This window comes from Oncorhynchus tshawytscha, linkage group LG09 (genome assembly GCF_018296145.1).
Source record: "Oncorhynchus tshawytscha isolate Ot180627B linkage group LG09, Otsh_v2.0, whole genome shotgun sequence".
Classification (NCBI taxonomy): domain Eukaryota; kingdom Metazoa; phylum Chordata; class Actinopteri; order Salmoniformes; family Salmonidae; genus Oncorhynchus; species Oncorhynchus tshawytscha.
In genome coordinates, this window is record NC_056437.1 from 29,940,594 (window position 1) to 29,954,351 (window position 13,758).

At 42.7% G+C, this 13,758-nt stretch overlaps 1 protein-coding gene and 1 pseudogene across 1 annotated transcript; one reads left to right on the plus strand and one right to left on the minus strand.

Annotated features, from left to right (window-relative positions):
* The window catches only part of LOC112259105, a 34,491-nt pseudogene that overhangs the window by 14,173 nt on the left and 6,560 nt on the right, over positions 1-13,758 (minus strand).
* Positions 349-3,045, plus strand: LOC112257759 (lysophosphatidic acid receptor 6). The gene has a single exon (XM_024431586.2). The coding sequence runs from the start codon at positions 1,160-1,162 to the stop codon at positions 2,243-2,245; it is 1,086 nt and encodes a 361-aa protein (XP_024287354.1). The 5' UTR covers positions 349-1,159; the 3' UTR covers positions 2,246-3,045.

A 13,758-nucleotide genomic window follows, 5' to 3' on the forward strand; every position in this document is an offset into this window, starting at 1 on the left:
CATGACATGGCACAAGTGTGGAGGTGGGCCTTTCCCCTTTGTTCTCTATTGCTCCACTGTTCCTCAAGCAAGGGGGGAGGCCGATGACATCACAACTTCATCAAACCAACTCCTTGAAGTATCCAGTTTTCAAAAAAAAAAAAGATTTCTCAAAACATATCGTTTTACCGTTTGGTGTGTGTACATTAGAGATATCTGAAGTATAAATAAACTAACAGGAGAAGTTAATTAAATAAATAATTACTGGAGGACGTCTTTAAACATTCAGAACCCCACCCGTCTCCCGCCAAGCCTAGCCAGAGACAAATCTCTAAGGTGATTACATAGCTAAAGCAGTCAGATGTGGGAGGGCCTTGGATGGGTGGTAGCCTACTCCTCCCAGTGTGTAAGCAAGTAGTCAGTTAAGCTTCAGTCTGTGGTAGAGCTTCAGAACAGAAGACTGACTCCACTGACTGTTAGGCCTGGAAAGGCTGTATTTTCTGGTGGACAGAACAGACAGTCTACAGCAGAGCCCGTCTGTCTACAAGTGTAGGGTCAGTAGGAGCACCATGCCCCCAGGGGCTGCAGCGGGATCAGACAGGAAGAGGGCTGCCAGAGGCCTGGAGGGACCAAGAGGGGCAGCACAGAGCCTCTCAGACACTCAGCTCACAGACCCAAGGAGAGGCACATGACTCCCCCCTCTCTCACTAAAGCAAGAAACACTGCTGACTCTGGGGTGAGAGGAGAAATGATCCAGACTCCGAGAAGCCAACATCAAGCCTGTTCACAGAGGACATAAAAACAGGCTTGGGATCTTAGAATTACGTGATACATCATACACGTACCAATGGATTAACAGGGGACTGGTCTTGTCTTTTTGGATACAAGCACAGGTATTGATGGAATTACTTGTTATTTTTAAAAACACTGGACATGGTGGTGTTCACATGAGGACATTGTGCTTATGAACATTGGATACGAGAGTAGGTGTGGTTATTTTTTTTAATGCTGGGGGAAGATTGGAAATGACAACTGATGAAATTAAGGACTGAAATTAAGGACACATCAGTGCTCCATTCTTTGGAATTAACTTGTACAAGTGATCGATGCTTTCCACAAAAACATTCCCATTGTTGTATTGACATTCAGCAACACTCCCATCCTCTACTCCTCTCTAAAGATGCATAATAGCACTCTAGAGACTGATGGCATCAGTGCTCTTGGTTTGACCCAAACCAACATTAGCTGTATTAAGAGTGATGGCTTTAAGTACACCCTGTACACAGCGGTTTTCAGCCTGGTCTTCATAGTCGGGCTGCTCTTCAACATGGCTGCCATGTACATCTTTGCCTGCACGCTGAAGTTGCGCAACGAGACCACCACCTACATGATGAACCTGGTGGTGTCCGACCTGCTCTTCGTCCTCACCCTGCCATTCAGAATCTTCTATTTTATCAACCAGGATTGGCCGTTTGGCAGGGGGCTCTGCCAGCTTTCGGTCTCCCTATTCTATACCAACATGTACGGTAGCATTCTCTTCCTCACTTGCATCAGCGTGGACCGCTTCCTGGCCATCGTCCACCCATTCCGATCGCAGGCGCTGCGGACGAAGCGGAACGCCAAGCTGGCCTGCTGCGCTGTTTGGGTGTTGGTGCTGTCTGGCAGCCTTCCGACAGGCTTCCTCCTCGACACCACCTCGCTCAGGTACAAAAACTCCTCCGTCAACTACTGCTTTGAAAACTTCTCCAACAAGCAGTGGAAGTCCAGTCTGTCCAAGGTGGTGGTGTTTATTGAGACAGTGGGATTCCTGATTCCGTTGTTACTCAACATCTTCTGCTCCGTTTCGGTCCTCCAGACACTGCGTCAGCCCCAGGCTATAAGCCGTGGGGGCCAGCTCAACAAGACCAACATCCTGAGGATGATCGTGGTCCATCTTCTCATCTTCTGCTTCTGCTTCATCCCCTACAACGTCAACCTGGTGTTCTATGCCCTGGTCCGCACCAAGCTGCTGAAGGGCTGCGCTGTAGAGTCGGTGGTGAGGACCATCTACCCCATCGCCCTCTGCATTGCGGTCAGCAACTGCTGTTTCGACCCAGTCATCTACTACTTCACCTCCGAGACCATCCAGAACTCCATCAAACGTAAATCTATGGCGGTTCGCAACAAGAATAAGCTGGACAAGGGTCTTCAGACAAATATTCTGCAGAGCCAGAGCATAATTCAGAACAACCCAAGGACTCAATTTTACCTAGAGTCCACCGTGTGACATCACCCACATGAGCCAAATTAATGAGGCATCAGTGCGACATTTGACATCAATATTTCAGTGAGTCAATATTTGGTGCAATACGCCCAGATGATCGTAACAGATGGGAGATGAGTGGTCTTGAGTGGATTCTATAGGAACCATGCCATCACAGGAACAAAGTGAGAAAACCCTAAAGAGAGGTTGCATGAAGGGTACCATCCTTGCAGTAAGTAGTAAGTACAGTGACTCAGCTCTGAGGGTTCTCGTGTTAAAGGGGTACTTTGGAATTTTGGCTAGCATGCTAGCAGATACCCATAGACTTCCAGTCATTGTGCAAATCCTAGTTAGTATAGGCTTGCAAAACTACCTCGTACTTCTTTCATACTGGACACAGAACAATACAAATGTTATCCACAAGTTCATCTGACAATGGGGAAGTAGATAAAGGGCCTCATTAACAAAATCCAGAAGTATCCCTTTAAGTATTGCATCAATAGCAGTGTCGAGTGTGAGGATTAGCCTACATGATGCAGGTCTGGGGGAGGAAACCCTGGAGCTACAGATTTACAAAACAAAACAAAAAAGTGAAAATGTACCCACAACACACTTTGTGACTTGTCAAACAGTGGCCGGGGTCTCTACATGTTGCTCTATTGAAAGATTTGATACCAGGCAGTTGTCAGTGTTTTACCTGTGACTAAATTCAGTAGATTAACAACCAAAATTATGAAATAGCACTATAGTGCAAGATATTTGACTTGCAAACTATTTCTCCCAATACTGACGGTGCCTTGAATGAATAAAAAGAAAGCAAACAAGTTCTCATCTGTTTTCTTAAGTCACTATGAACAAATGGTGGTAAATGTATGACATTACCCAGGTTTACCTTTGCATGCCATATATTGATTTGTGGGTAATAAATATCTTGAGATATTTAGAGCATTTTACAAAGGTAGGTGGTTCAGTCTTTCAGTTTTATGACATTGCCTCACTAGCGTAGCAATAATACATCCTCCCCTGCTCACATGAATCATACAACTAACAAATAGCTAGTGCACACAGAAACCACCTCAAACCATTACCAAGCATGATAACGGATGTCTGGCTATCCAGTGATAACTGGTTGAATCATTATTTTAAGGAGTGGCACACCATAACCAATGTCGCCATAGAGACCATAACAATGACTAAGAGTGTGAAACAAAAACAAAGTAAGAAAGTAGATTTAAGCCTGATCTAAGATCACTGGTTAGCTATTTTACATAGAAAACCCCCAAAGTTAAACCAAAGAGAAAAGGCTAGGAACACATTCTGGCCCGGTTAAGATACATAGAAAACCAGACGGCTACAACCAGAAAACTGCTCAACAGCATCAGCCATGTGGGAAATGTGAGAAACATCTGGCCTGTTATATTTATTCATAGATTGGGTTTCAACTCAGTATTTCATATCTGGGTTTCTTTGTTAACACCATGTAAGATGATACATATGAGCAATCCATGGCTTTACTATGAGAATATCTATGTTGGTAAACTTCCCATTCTCTCAGCTGAAAGATCACCATGCAGTTTGGGCCCTGGGGGTTGAACTACATGACAGACACACTGCTCTTCACTACTCACTCACCTGATGGGAAGGATTGTGAAACCAAAGCAGTCAAGTGAGCACACGCTTTTGTGGGGAAAGTGTGCTGACTGTTGGGATTTGGCACCAATCCTCAAACATACAAGAGGTGATATAAACACAAAACAAGTCAAACAGTCCTACACATCTATAAAACACTGGAAGAGTGATAGGTTGTTCCTGTCCGTTACAGTACTCAGCCCAATTAACAACACTGAAACTAGATCAAGTATAAATGTATAGAAGATAACAGGCACCAGAGAAATTGTCTTACAGTATGTAGACTTTACTAGCAGCTCCAGGATATTGCCTTGCTTTAATTATGCCATACTAGTTAACTGGTCAATGAGGCGCATTGAGAGGGTTGCCTGGGAGCTGGGAGGGTGAAGTTAAACACCACTATTGCAGTGTAACCAAAGGACAGAATGTGTGTGTGTGTGTTGGAGAGAGACTGCATGTACTGTATGTGGGTATCAAGGTGTCCGAACATGGGAGTAAACTGAAATGGTTACCGTAGACCATTTCAAATGGACCAAGAACACAGTCAAATCAAACCAAGCACCATTTCAATCGAGGACTGAGGTTGGACACAAAAACACAATATTTCCTTTGAAAACTACTTAACGTGGAATAAGATAATTTTGGATTATCACAATCTTTCCAAAACATAAGTGAATGTCTCCATGTACTAAACACCCTGCTTGCGCTCAAAAGATGACACTTTACACACATTTCTTATAGCCTCAAAAGACGGGAAAATCAGAAGTGTCATTTAAGACAGTTTTGTGCATGGGATTTACAGAAATATCCTTGTTTGAATCTCAAATCCCTGAAGAAAATATTAAGATATTGTGCAGCTAAGAATATTAGGCTATAGAAGTTCTAGTCTACAGAGAATGTAAGAGTTCCTTTTCCAAGGAACTAGGAAGGAGAGACACTAAGGAAAAGGCTTGTTCTCCAGGGTAATGCTAAGTGCATCAAGTCTGGGCATTTCTAAATATTTTCTCTGCCTGGAGCATGTGTTGAGTTCTTCTGAAAGACACACACAACAATCTTGGAGGAATTTGACTAGTCTTCTTTCCTAGTAAATCACCGACAAACTCCAGAGTCATAACAAAAGGTATGACAAATAAGTCTGGCAGCCCAACTGATTGGCAAGCGTACTGCAAATTAAGAAATCATGTGACTAAGCTAAATAAAAATAACAAACTATACTATGACAAATACATTATATAAAATAATGTTAGTAAAAAGCTTTGGAACACAAATTAAATTTTTGGGAAAAAAAGCCAACTCGTGTCCATCATTCACTGAATCAGATGGCTCATTCATCACAAAACCCACTGGTAATACTTTAACTACTTTAATTACTTTTTCATTGGCAAGATAAGCAAACTTAGGGATGACATGTCAGCAACAAACGCTGACACTACACATCCAAGTATGTTGGACCAAATTGTGAAAGACAAGAATTGTACTTTTGAATTCTGTAAAGTCAGTGTGGAAGAGGTGAAACAATGATTATCGTCTATCAACAATAATAAGCCACCGGAGTCTGACAATCTGGGTGGAAAAGGACTGAGGATATCTCTCTGTCCCAGCTTTGATGCACCTGTACTGACCTCGCCTTCTGGATGTAAGCATGGTGAACAGGCAGTGGCTCGGGTGGTTATTGTCCTTGATGATCTTTTTTGCCTTCCTGTGACATTGGGTGCTTTAGGTGTCCTTGCGTGCAAGTAGTTTGCCCCCAGTGATGCGTTGTGCAGACCGCACCACCCTCTGGAGAGCCTTGCAGTTGTGGGCGGTGGGTGCAGTTGCCATGACAGGCGGTGATACAGCCCGACAGGATGCTCTCAATTGTGTACCTGTCGCTGTTGCCTTCTTTACCACACTGTGTGTGTGGACCATTTCAGTTTGTCAGTGATATGAACACAGAGGAACTTAAAACTTTCCACCTTCTCCAATGCTGTTCTCTTTGCTGTTTCCTGAAGTCCACAATCATCTCTTTTGTTTTGCTGACATTGAGTGAGATGTTATTTTCCTGACACCACACTCCAAAGACTCTCACCTCCTCCCTGTAGGCTGTCTCGTCGTTGTTGGTTGATTCATTGTCAATCATAGTCTGCTGCTGGAAAAACTTGTTTTATTACTTTATACCCCCTGCTATAATGTGGATAAAGAGTTAGAGTTACTTGTCTAACAGAACACAGTGTGTCCATGTATGCGGATGACCCAACACCATACACGTCAGCTACTACAGCGACTGAAATGACTGCAACACTTAAAGACCTGCAGTTAGTTTCGGAATGGTCAGCAAGGAATAGGTTAGTCCTAAATATTTCTAAAATTAAAAGCATTGTATTTGGGACAAATCATTCACTACACCCTAAACCTCAACTACGTCTCGTAATGAATAATGTGGAAATTGAGAAAGTTGAGGTGACTAAACTGCTTGGAGTAACCCTACATTGTAAACTGTCATGGTCAAAACATAGATACAACAGTAGCTAAGACGGGGGCAAAGTCAGTCCATAATAAAGCATTGTTCTGCCTTAACACTATCAACAAGGCAGGTCCTACAGGCCCTGGTTTTGTTCAGTAGTGTGGTCAGGTACCACAAAGAGGGACTTGGGGAAATTGCAGTGGGCTCAGAACAGGGCACCACGGCTGGCCCTTAAAAGTACACAGAGAACTAACATTAACGACATGCATGTCAATCTCTCATGGCTCAAAGTGGAAGAGAGATAGACTTCCTCATTACTTGATTTTGTAAGGTGAATGTACCGAGCGGTCTGTTTAAAATAATAGCACACAGCTCAGACACCCATGCATACCCCACAAGACATGCCACTGGCCTTGAGTGCTGTAATTATATGCCATAATTTAACTTTATGTGACGTGTACTATGTAGAGCTGGGCGATATGGCCATAATATCATCATGGTATATTCCCAATTTTTGACGGTATTTGATGTTTCTAAGTAATACACCTCTAAACATGCTTTATGGATAGGACATGACAACAAATTAATTGTAAGTGTTCAATGGGCTTTCTCCATTATGATTGCTTTATACTGTTCAACCAAACTTCAACCAAAAATAATAGGAAAAACTGACAGTGAAGTAGGCCAATTTGTAGAACATTACATAGGAATCTAAATCCTCTTTTGTAGCCTCAATCTTGTACTCAACCAATGGTTTCCATTTGCATAGTTATTTGTTGAATTACAGCATTCACTTTTATTTTCCTCTTTTATAACACGCGGTGTCACGTTTCTTTTGTCTTAGTATTCCTCTATCCCCCCCCAAAAAAAAAACTATTCTCCTGACTGTTTTCAATTATTTGGCAAGCTTACCCTCCCGAAGTTGTTGACTTGTTGTGCTAGCTAGCAGTTCTCAGCTGTTAGCAGTTTCTTACTGGCACTAAAAACACATGATTGCCATCATTTTTCCCTAGAGTCATTACTGAATTATTTAATGTAACAAATCAAACATTAAAAATACCATTATAGAAGGTAAAGTAAAAATCCAAACTTGTCCGTGAATGAATACCGGTATATATTTTTTACGGTTTACCGAGCAGCCCTAGTACCATGTGGTGATGAGACGGGCTGTGAGTAACGTACCCTTCTCCAGGTAAGTCTCCATGATGAGGTGTTCGCAGAGCTCCATGTGCTTGACGATGTCTTTACTCCGGCTGGGCTCAGCCTTGATGAAGCTCTCAATCACCTTGTAGAAGTCAAACGCTGTCAGCTGGAACACATCCAGGATCCACGGGAAAAACAGGTCCGTCTTCACGGGGAGACTACCACCATTGTTGTAGCCACTATTCTTGAAGGAGCACTGGACAATTGATAGCTCATCTGTGTCCAATTGATTATGATCCAGTATATACATGTTATTAAAGGGGAGTTATATACTGTACATTGTAACCTGCATGTTTGTTGCTAATTCTATCAATATTATTAGAAATGTTCAATGAGAAGTTAGTACATGGCTATTAAAGGCTGGTAGAATGATCAATACTAGGTTCATCCAGATGACTATCTGTTAGCAGTGAGTGAATGTGGTACTGGAGAGACTTACCGCCATAGGTTGCCATTATGACCTCCAAAGCACAAGCCAGGAGTGAGGTGTGGAATGTGCATTCATTCAGGAGTTTACTGTCATGGAAATCACACGACTTAGGTCAGAGAAAATGGGCAATAGCACACTCCATAGATTAACAGTACACTGTGTATACACTGCAACTATTTTTTTTAAATGTATTTGTTTAAGTCTAATTTAAGAACTAATCCTTTTAATTCTTGTGAGATTAGCATATTTTGTTATTTTGCATACCTGAAATTCTGCCCTGACAGCCTCTTCTCTTCCTATAGGGGAAAAAAATAGATTTGTCAGACATGTAAGAAAATATGGAGGTAAAACCGAAATAAGACCATGTCATTTACCGATTTCAGCATGGACCACATGACTCTGTAATACAACCGGACACCAAGGGTGAACCTCTGATGAAGAGAAGGAAAATACATTAATGGGTTATATGGACTACATCAGTATGTCATATAGTAGTCTGCCCACACTGGGGTGTATCAACCGAATATCATAGGTCAGTTTCACAAAGTGGCATGGTTATTATCTCTGTCAGTATAGTGTGATTACATACAGCACACTATACTGAGGAATTACATTACTTGAGACAAGGTGGCAAGGTGGTATAAACTGTTGATACAGAGTTAGAGATTTAGTCAGCCACCAATTGTGCAAGTTCTCCCACTTAAAAAGATGAGGCCTGTAATTTATCATAGGTACACTTCAACTATGACAGACAATTTAAAAATCCAGAAAATCACATTGTAGGATTTTTAATGAATTTATTTGCAAATTATGGTGGAAAATAAGTATTTGGTCAATAACAAAAATGTATCTCAATACTTTGTTATATACCCTTTGTTGGCAATGACAGAGGTCAAACGTTTTCTGTAAGTCTTCACGAGGTTCACACACACTGTTGCTGGTATTTTGGCCCATTCCTCCATGCAGATCTCCTCTAGAGCAGTGATGTTTTGGGGCTGTTGCTGGGCAACACGGACTTTCAAATCCCTCCAAAGATTTTCTATGGGGTTGAGATCTGGAGACTGGCTAGGCCACTCCAGGACCTTGAAATGCTTCTTACGAAGCCACTCCTTCGTTGCCCGGGCAGTGTGTTTGGGATCATTGTCATGCTGAATGACCCAACCACGTTTCATCTTCAATGCCCTTGCTGATGGAAGGAGGTTTTCACTCAAAATCTCACGATACATGGCCCCATTCATTATTTCCTTTACACGGATCAGTCGTCCTGGTCCCTTTGCAGAAAAACAGCCCCAAAGCATGATGTTTCCACCCCCATGCTTTACAGTAGGTATGGTGTTCTTTGGATGCAACTCAGCATTCTTTGTCCTCCAAACACGACAAGTTGAGGTTTTACCAAAAAATTATATTTTGGTTTCATCTGACCATATGACATTCTCCCAATCTTCTTCTGGATCATCCAAATGCTCTCTAGCAAAATTCAGACGGGCCTGGACATGTATTGGCTTAAGCAGGGGGACACGTCTGGCACTGCAGGATTTGAGTCCCTGGCGGCGTAGTGTGTTACTGATGGTAGGCTTTGTTACTTTGGTCCCAGCTCTCTGCAGGTCATTCACTAGGTCCACCCGTGTGGTTCTGGGATTTTTGCTCACCGTTCTTGTGATCATTTTGACCCCACGGGGTGAGATCTTGCGTGGAGCCCCAGATCGAGGGAGATTATCAGTGGTCTTGTATGTCTTCCATTTCCTAATAATTGCTCCCACAGTTGATTTCTTCAAACCAAGCTGCTTACCTATTGCAGATTCAGTCTTCCCAGCCTGGTGCAGGTCTACAATTTTGTTTCTGGTGTCCTTTGACAGCTCTTTGGTCTTGGCCATAGTGGAGTTTGGAGTGTGACTGTTTGAGGTTGTGGACAGGTGTCTTTTATACTGATAACAAGTTCAAACAGGTGCCATTAATACAGGTAACGAGTGGAGGTCAGAGGAGCCTCTTAAAGAAAAAGTTACAGGTCTGTGAGAGCCAGAAATCTTGCTTGTTTGTAGGTGACCAAATACTTATTTTCCACCATAATTTACAAATAAATTCATTAAAAATCCTACAATGTGATTTTCTGGATTTTTCCCCCTCATTTTGTCTGTCATAGTTGAAGTGTACCTATGATGAAAATTACAGGCCTCTCTCATCTTTTTAAGTGGGAGAACTTGCACAATTGGTGGCTGACTAAATACTTTTTTGCCCCACTGTGTGTGTGCATACAGGCACGTGGAGGCCACACACTACTGAACCTCATTTTGACTTGTTTTAAGGACATTACGTCAAAGTTGGATCAGCCTGTAGTGTGGTTTTCCACTTTAATTTTTAAGTGTGACTCCAAATCCAGACCTCCATGGGTTGATCAATTTGATTTCCGTTGATAATTTTTGTGTGATTTTGTTGTCAGCACATTCAACTATGTAAAGAAAAAGTATTTAATAAGAATATTTCATTCATTCAGATCTAGGATGTGTTATTCTAGTGTTCCCTTTATTTTTTTGAGCAGTGTATATAGATTAGTGCCAGCTATATATATAATCTATATACACTAATCTATATACACTGCCCCAAAGAAATGCCACCCCACACCATGACTGACCCACCGCCAAACCGGTCATGCTGGAGGATGTTGCAGGCAGCAGAACGTTCTCCACAGCGTCTCCAGACTGTCACATGTGCTCAGTGTGAACCTGCTTTCATCTGTGAAGAGCACAGGGCGCCAGTGGCGAATTTGTCAATCTTGGTGTTCTCTGGCAAATGCCAAACTTCCTGCACGGTGTTGGGCTGTAAGCACAACCCCCACCTGTAGACGTCAGGCCCTCATACCACCCTCATGGAGTCTGTTTCTGACCGTTTAAGCAGACACATGCACATTTGTGGCCTGCTGGAGGTCATTTTGCAGGGCTCTGGCAGTGCTCCTCCTTGCACAAAGGCGGAGGTAGCGGTCCTGCTGCTGGGTTGTTGCCCTCCTACGGCCTCCTCCACGTCTCCTGATGTACTGGCCTGTCTCCTGGTAGCACCTCCATGCTCTGGACACTACGCTGAGAGACACAGCAAACCTTCTTGCCACAGCTCGAATTGATGTGCCATCCTGGATGAGCTGCACTACATGAGCCACTTGTGTGGGTTGTAGACTACGTCTCATGCTACCACTAGAGTGAAAGCACCGCCAGCATTCAAAAGTGACAAAAACATCAGCCAGGAAGCATAGGAACTGAGAAGTGGTCTGTAGTCACCACCTGCAGAACCACTCCTTTATTGGGGGTGTCTTGCTAATTGCCTATAATTTCCACCTGTTGTCTATTCCATTTGCACAACAGCATGTGAAATGTATTGTCAATCAGTGTTGCTTCCTAAGTGGACAGTTTGATTTCACAGAAGTGGGATTGACTTTGAGTTACATTGTGTTGTTTAAGTGTTCCCTTTATTTTTTTGAGCAGTGTATATATAAAAATAAAACTCTGCATCAACAGTTTAGACCACCCCCTTGTCTCAAGTAATGTAATTCCTCAGTATAGTGTGCTTTATGTAAGCCAGGTGGTACCCATTTGCCCAGCCCCACACAAGGTGGTCCCACAGCATGACCAAACATCTAGCTGAACAACTGACCCAGACGCTCCACACGCTGCAACACCCTCTGTTGGGTCCACTTTGCAGTTCCGGCAGGACGAGGAGAGGGTTAAAATAGAAGGAACATACCCTCAATATGACTTGAAGTATATGAGTCAATGGTATGGCAGGTGAAGTTAAACCTTAAACTAAGTTGTACCATGAAATACACAGCCAGGAAGGCAGAGGGCTGGTCACCAGAGGTGGTAAGATCAAACCTCAACTGCACAATCGAGTTCATGTCAGATCAGTGTAGATTTGGGTGAAAATGAATGATAAATACAATATTAGAACTCAACGAGACAACAGAGACGTAAATAAACTGATTGGATGTTCAGGGTCATGTACGATTTAGCACAAATCTTATTCTAATTCCAGAACACCAAATATACACAGAGTACATGATTGTGTATGTGTGTCATTCAGAGGGTGAATGGGCAAGACAAAATATTTAAGTACCTTTGAACGGGGTATCGTAGTAGGTGCCAACGCTGCTGGGTTTTTCAACGCTTAACAGTTTCCTGTGTATTTAGACTGGTCTACCACCAAAAGGACAACCATCCAACTTGACACAAAAGTGGAAAGCGTTGGGAGTCAACATGGGCCAGCATCCCTGTGGAACGCTTTCGACATCTTGTAGAGTCTATGCCCTGACAAATTGCAGCTGTTCTGAGTGCAAAAGGGGGTGTGGGGGGGTGCAACTCAATATTAGGAAGGGGTTCGTAATGCTTGGTATACTCAGTGTATACACACAACTAATGTTCAAATCCATTAACTTATTGTGTGAAAGTCATTTGTGTGCGACTTTCAACCCCTGAACATTACTTGTAATAAATAGGAGTCATTAAGAGACGTGTTGGGCTTCGACATGCTTTCCCCCTTCGTTTCTTAACCCCTCACGTGAGCCACATGAAAACATAAAAGCACATCTCTCCTTGTGGTATTCAGGGTCATGCAACCTGATCCCATTCATAAAGAGCATGGGTGGAGGTGATTAATTAAGAACCAATTTCATATCTCCAGGGTTTTTCTATGAATAGCTCTATATTCTGTAGTATGAAGCAGCTTGATGTACAAGTATACCACCTGGGCTGGATTTTCAAATATCAGGAGTAAACATCTGTCTGTCCAGGGGAATGTGCTGTTCTAGGCCAGTTACGGATGGACTGTCAGCTGGTGGTAAGGGCTAAGCAGTGGAGGTCAGAGGGGGCTCACCTGACAGGCGTCTGTGGGGGGGGATGAGAACAACATCCTCTTCAGGCAGGTTCTTCCTCTGTGTCCTTTCCACCTGCACTCTGAAAGGAGGCGGCATTATACTGTACTGTTGGTTAAGGGCTTGTAAGTAACACCCACCCGTAGCACACGCTCCAGCAGGTGTATCTCACTGATCATCCCTAAAGCCAACACCTCATTTGGCCGCCTTTCGTTCCAGTTCTCTGCTGCCTGTGACTGGAACGAATTGCAAAAATCGCTGAAGTTGGAGACTTTTATCTCCCTCACCAACTTCAAACATCTGCTATCTGAGCAGCTAACCGATCGCTGCAGCTGTACATAGTCTATCAGTAAATAGCCCACCCATTTTTACCTACCTCATCCCCATACTGTTTTTATTTATTTACTTTTCTGCTCTTTTGCACACCAGTATCTCTACCTGTACATGGCCATTTGATCATTTATCACTCCAGTGTTAATCTGCAAAATTGTAATTATTCGCCTACCTCCTCATGCCTTTTGCACACAATGTATATAAACTCTTTTTTTCTACTGTGTTATTGACTTGTTAATTGTTTACTCCATGTGTAACTCTGTGTTGTCTGTTCACACTGCTATGCTTTATCTTGGCCAGGTCGCAAATGAGAACTTGTTCTCAACTAGCCTACCTGGTTAAATAAAGGTGAAAAATAATAATAATAAATAAATAAATAAAAGTAAGTAAGCATTTCACAGTAAGGTCTACACTTGTTGTATTCGGCGCACGTGACAAATTTTGATTTGAGACTATTTCTTTGTCAAAGGAATGACTTAAAAAAGTTAAGTGAATGTCATTGTTTGAGGTTCTACTTACAGTTCTACTTTGGGAGTGAGAAGTGTCATCATTATCCAAGAATAGCCTGCTGTTAAAAGTCTCTGCTCTTGAGATAAAGCTCCTCATACTGCTTGCTGAGGTCAGTCACCTAAAAGGAGAACAGGAGG

Coding starts and splice junctions, on each gene's coding strand:
- LOC112257759 (XM_024431586.2), top strand. CDS start 1,160: ATGCATAATAGCACTCTAGAGACTGATGGCATCAGTGCTCTTGGTTTG.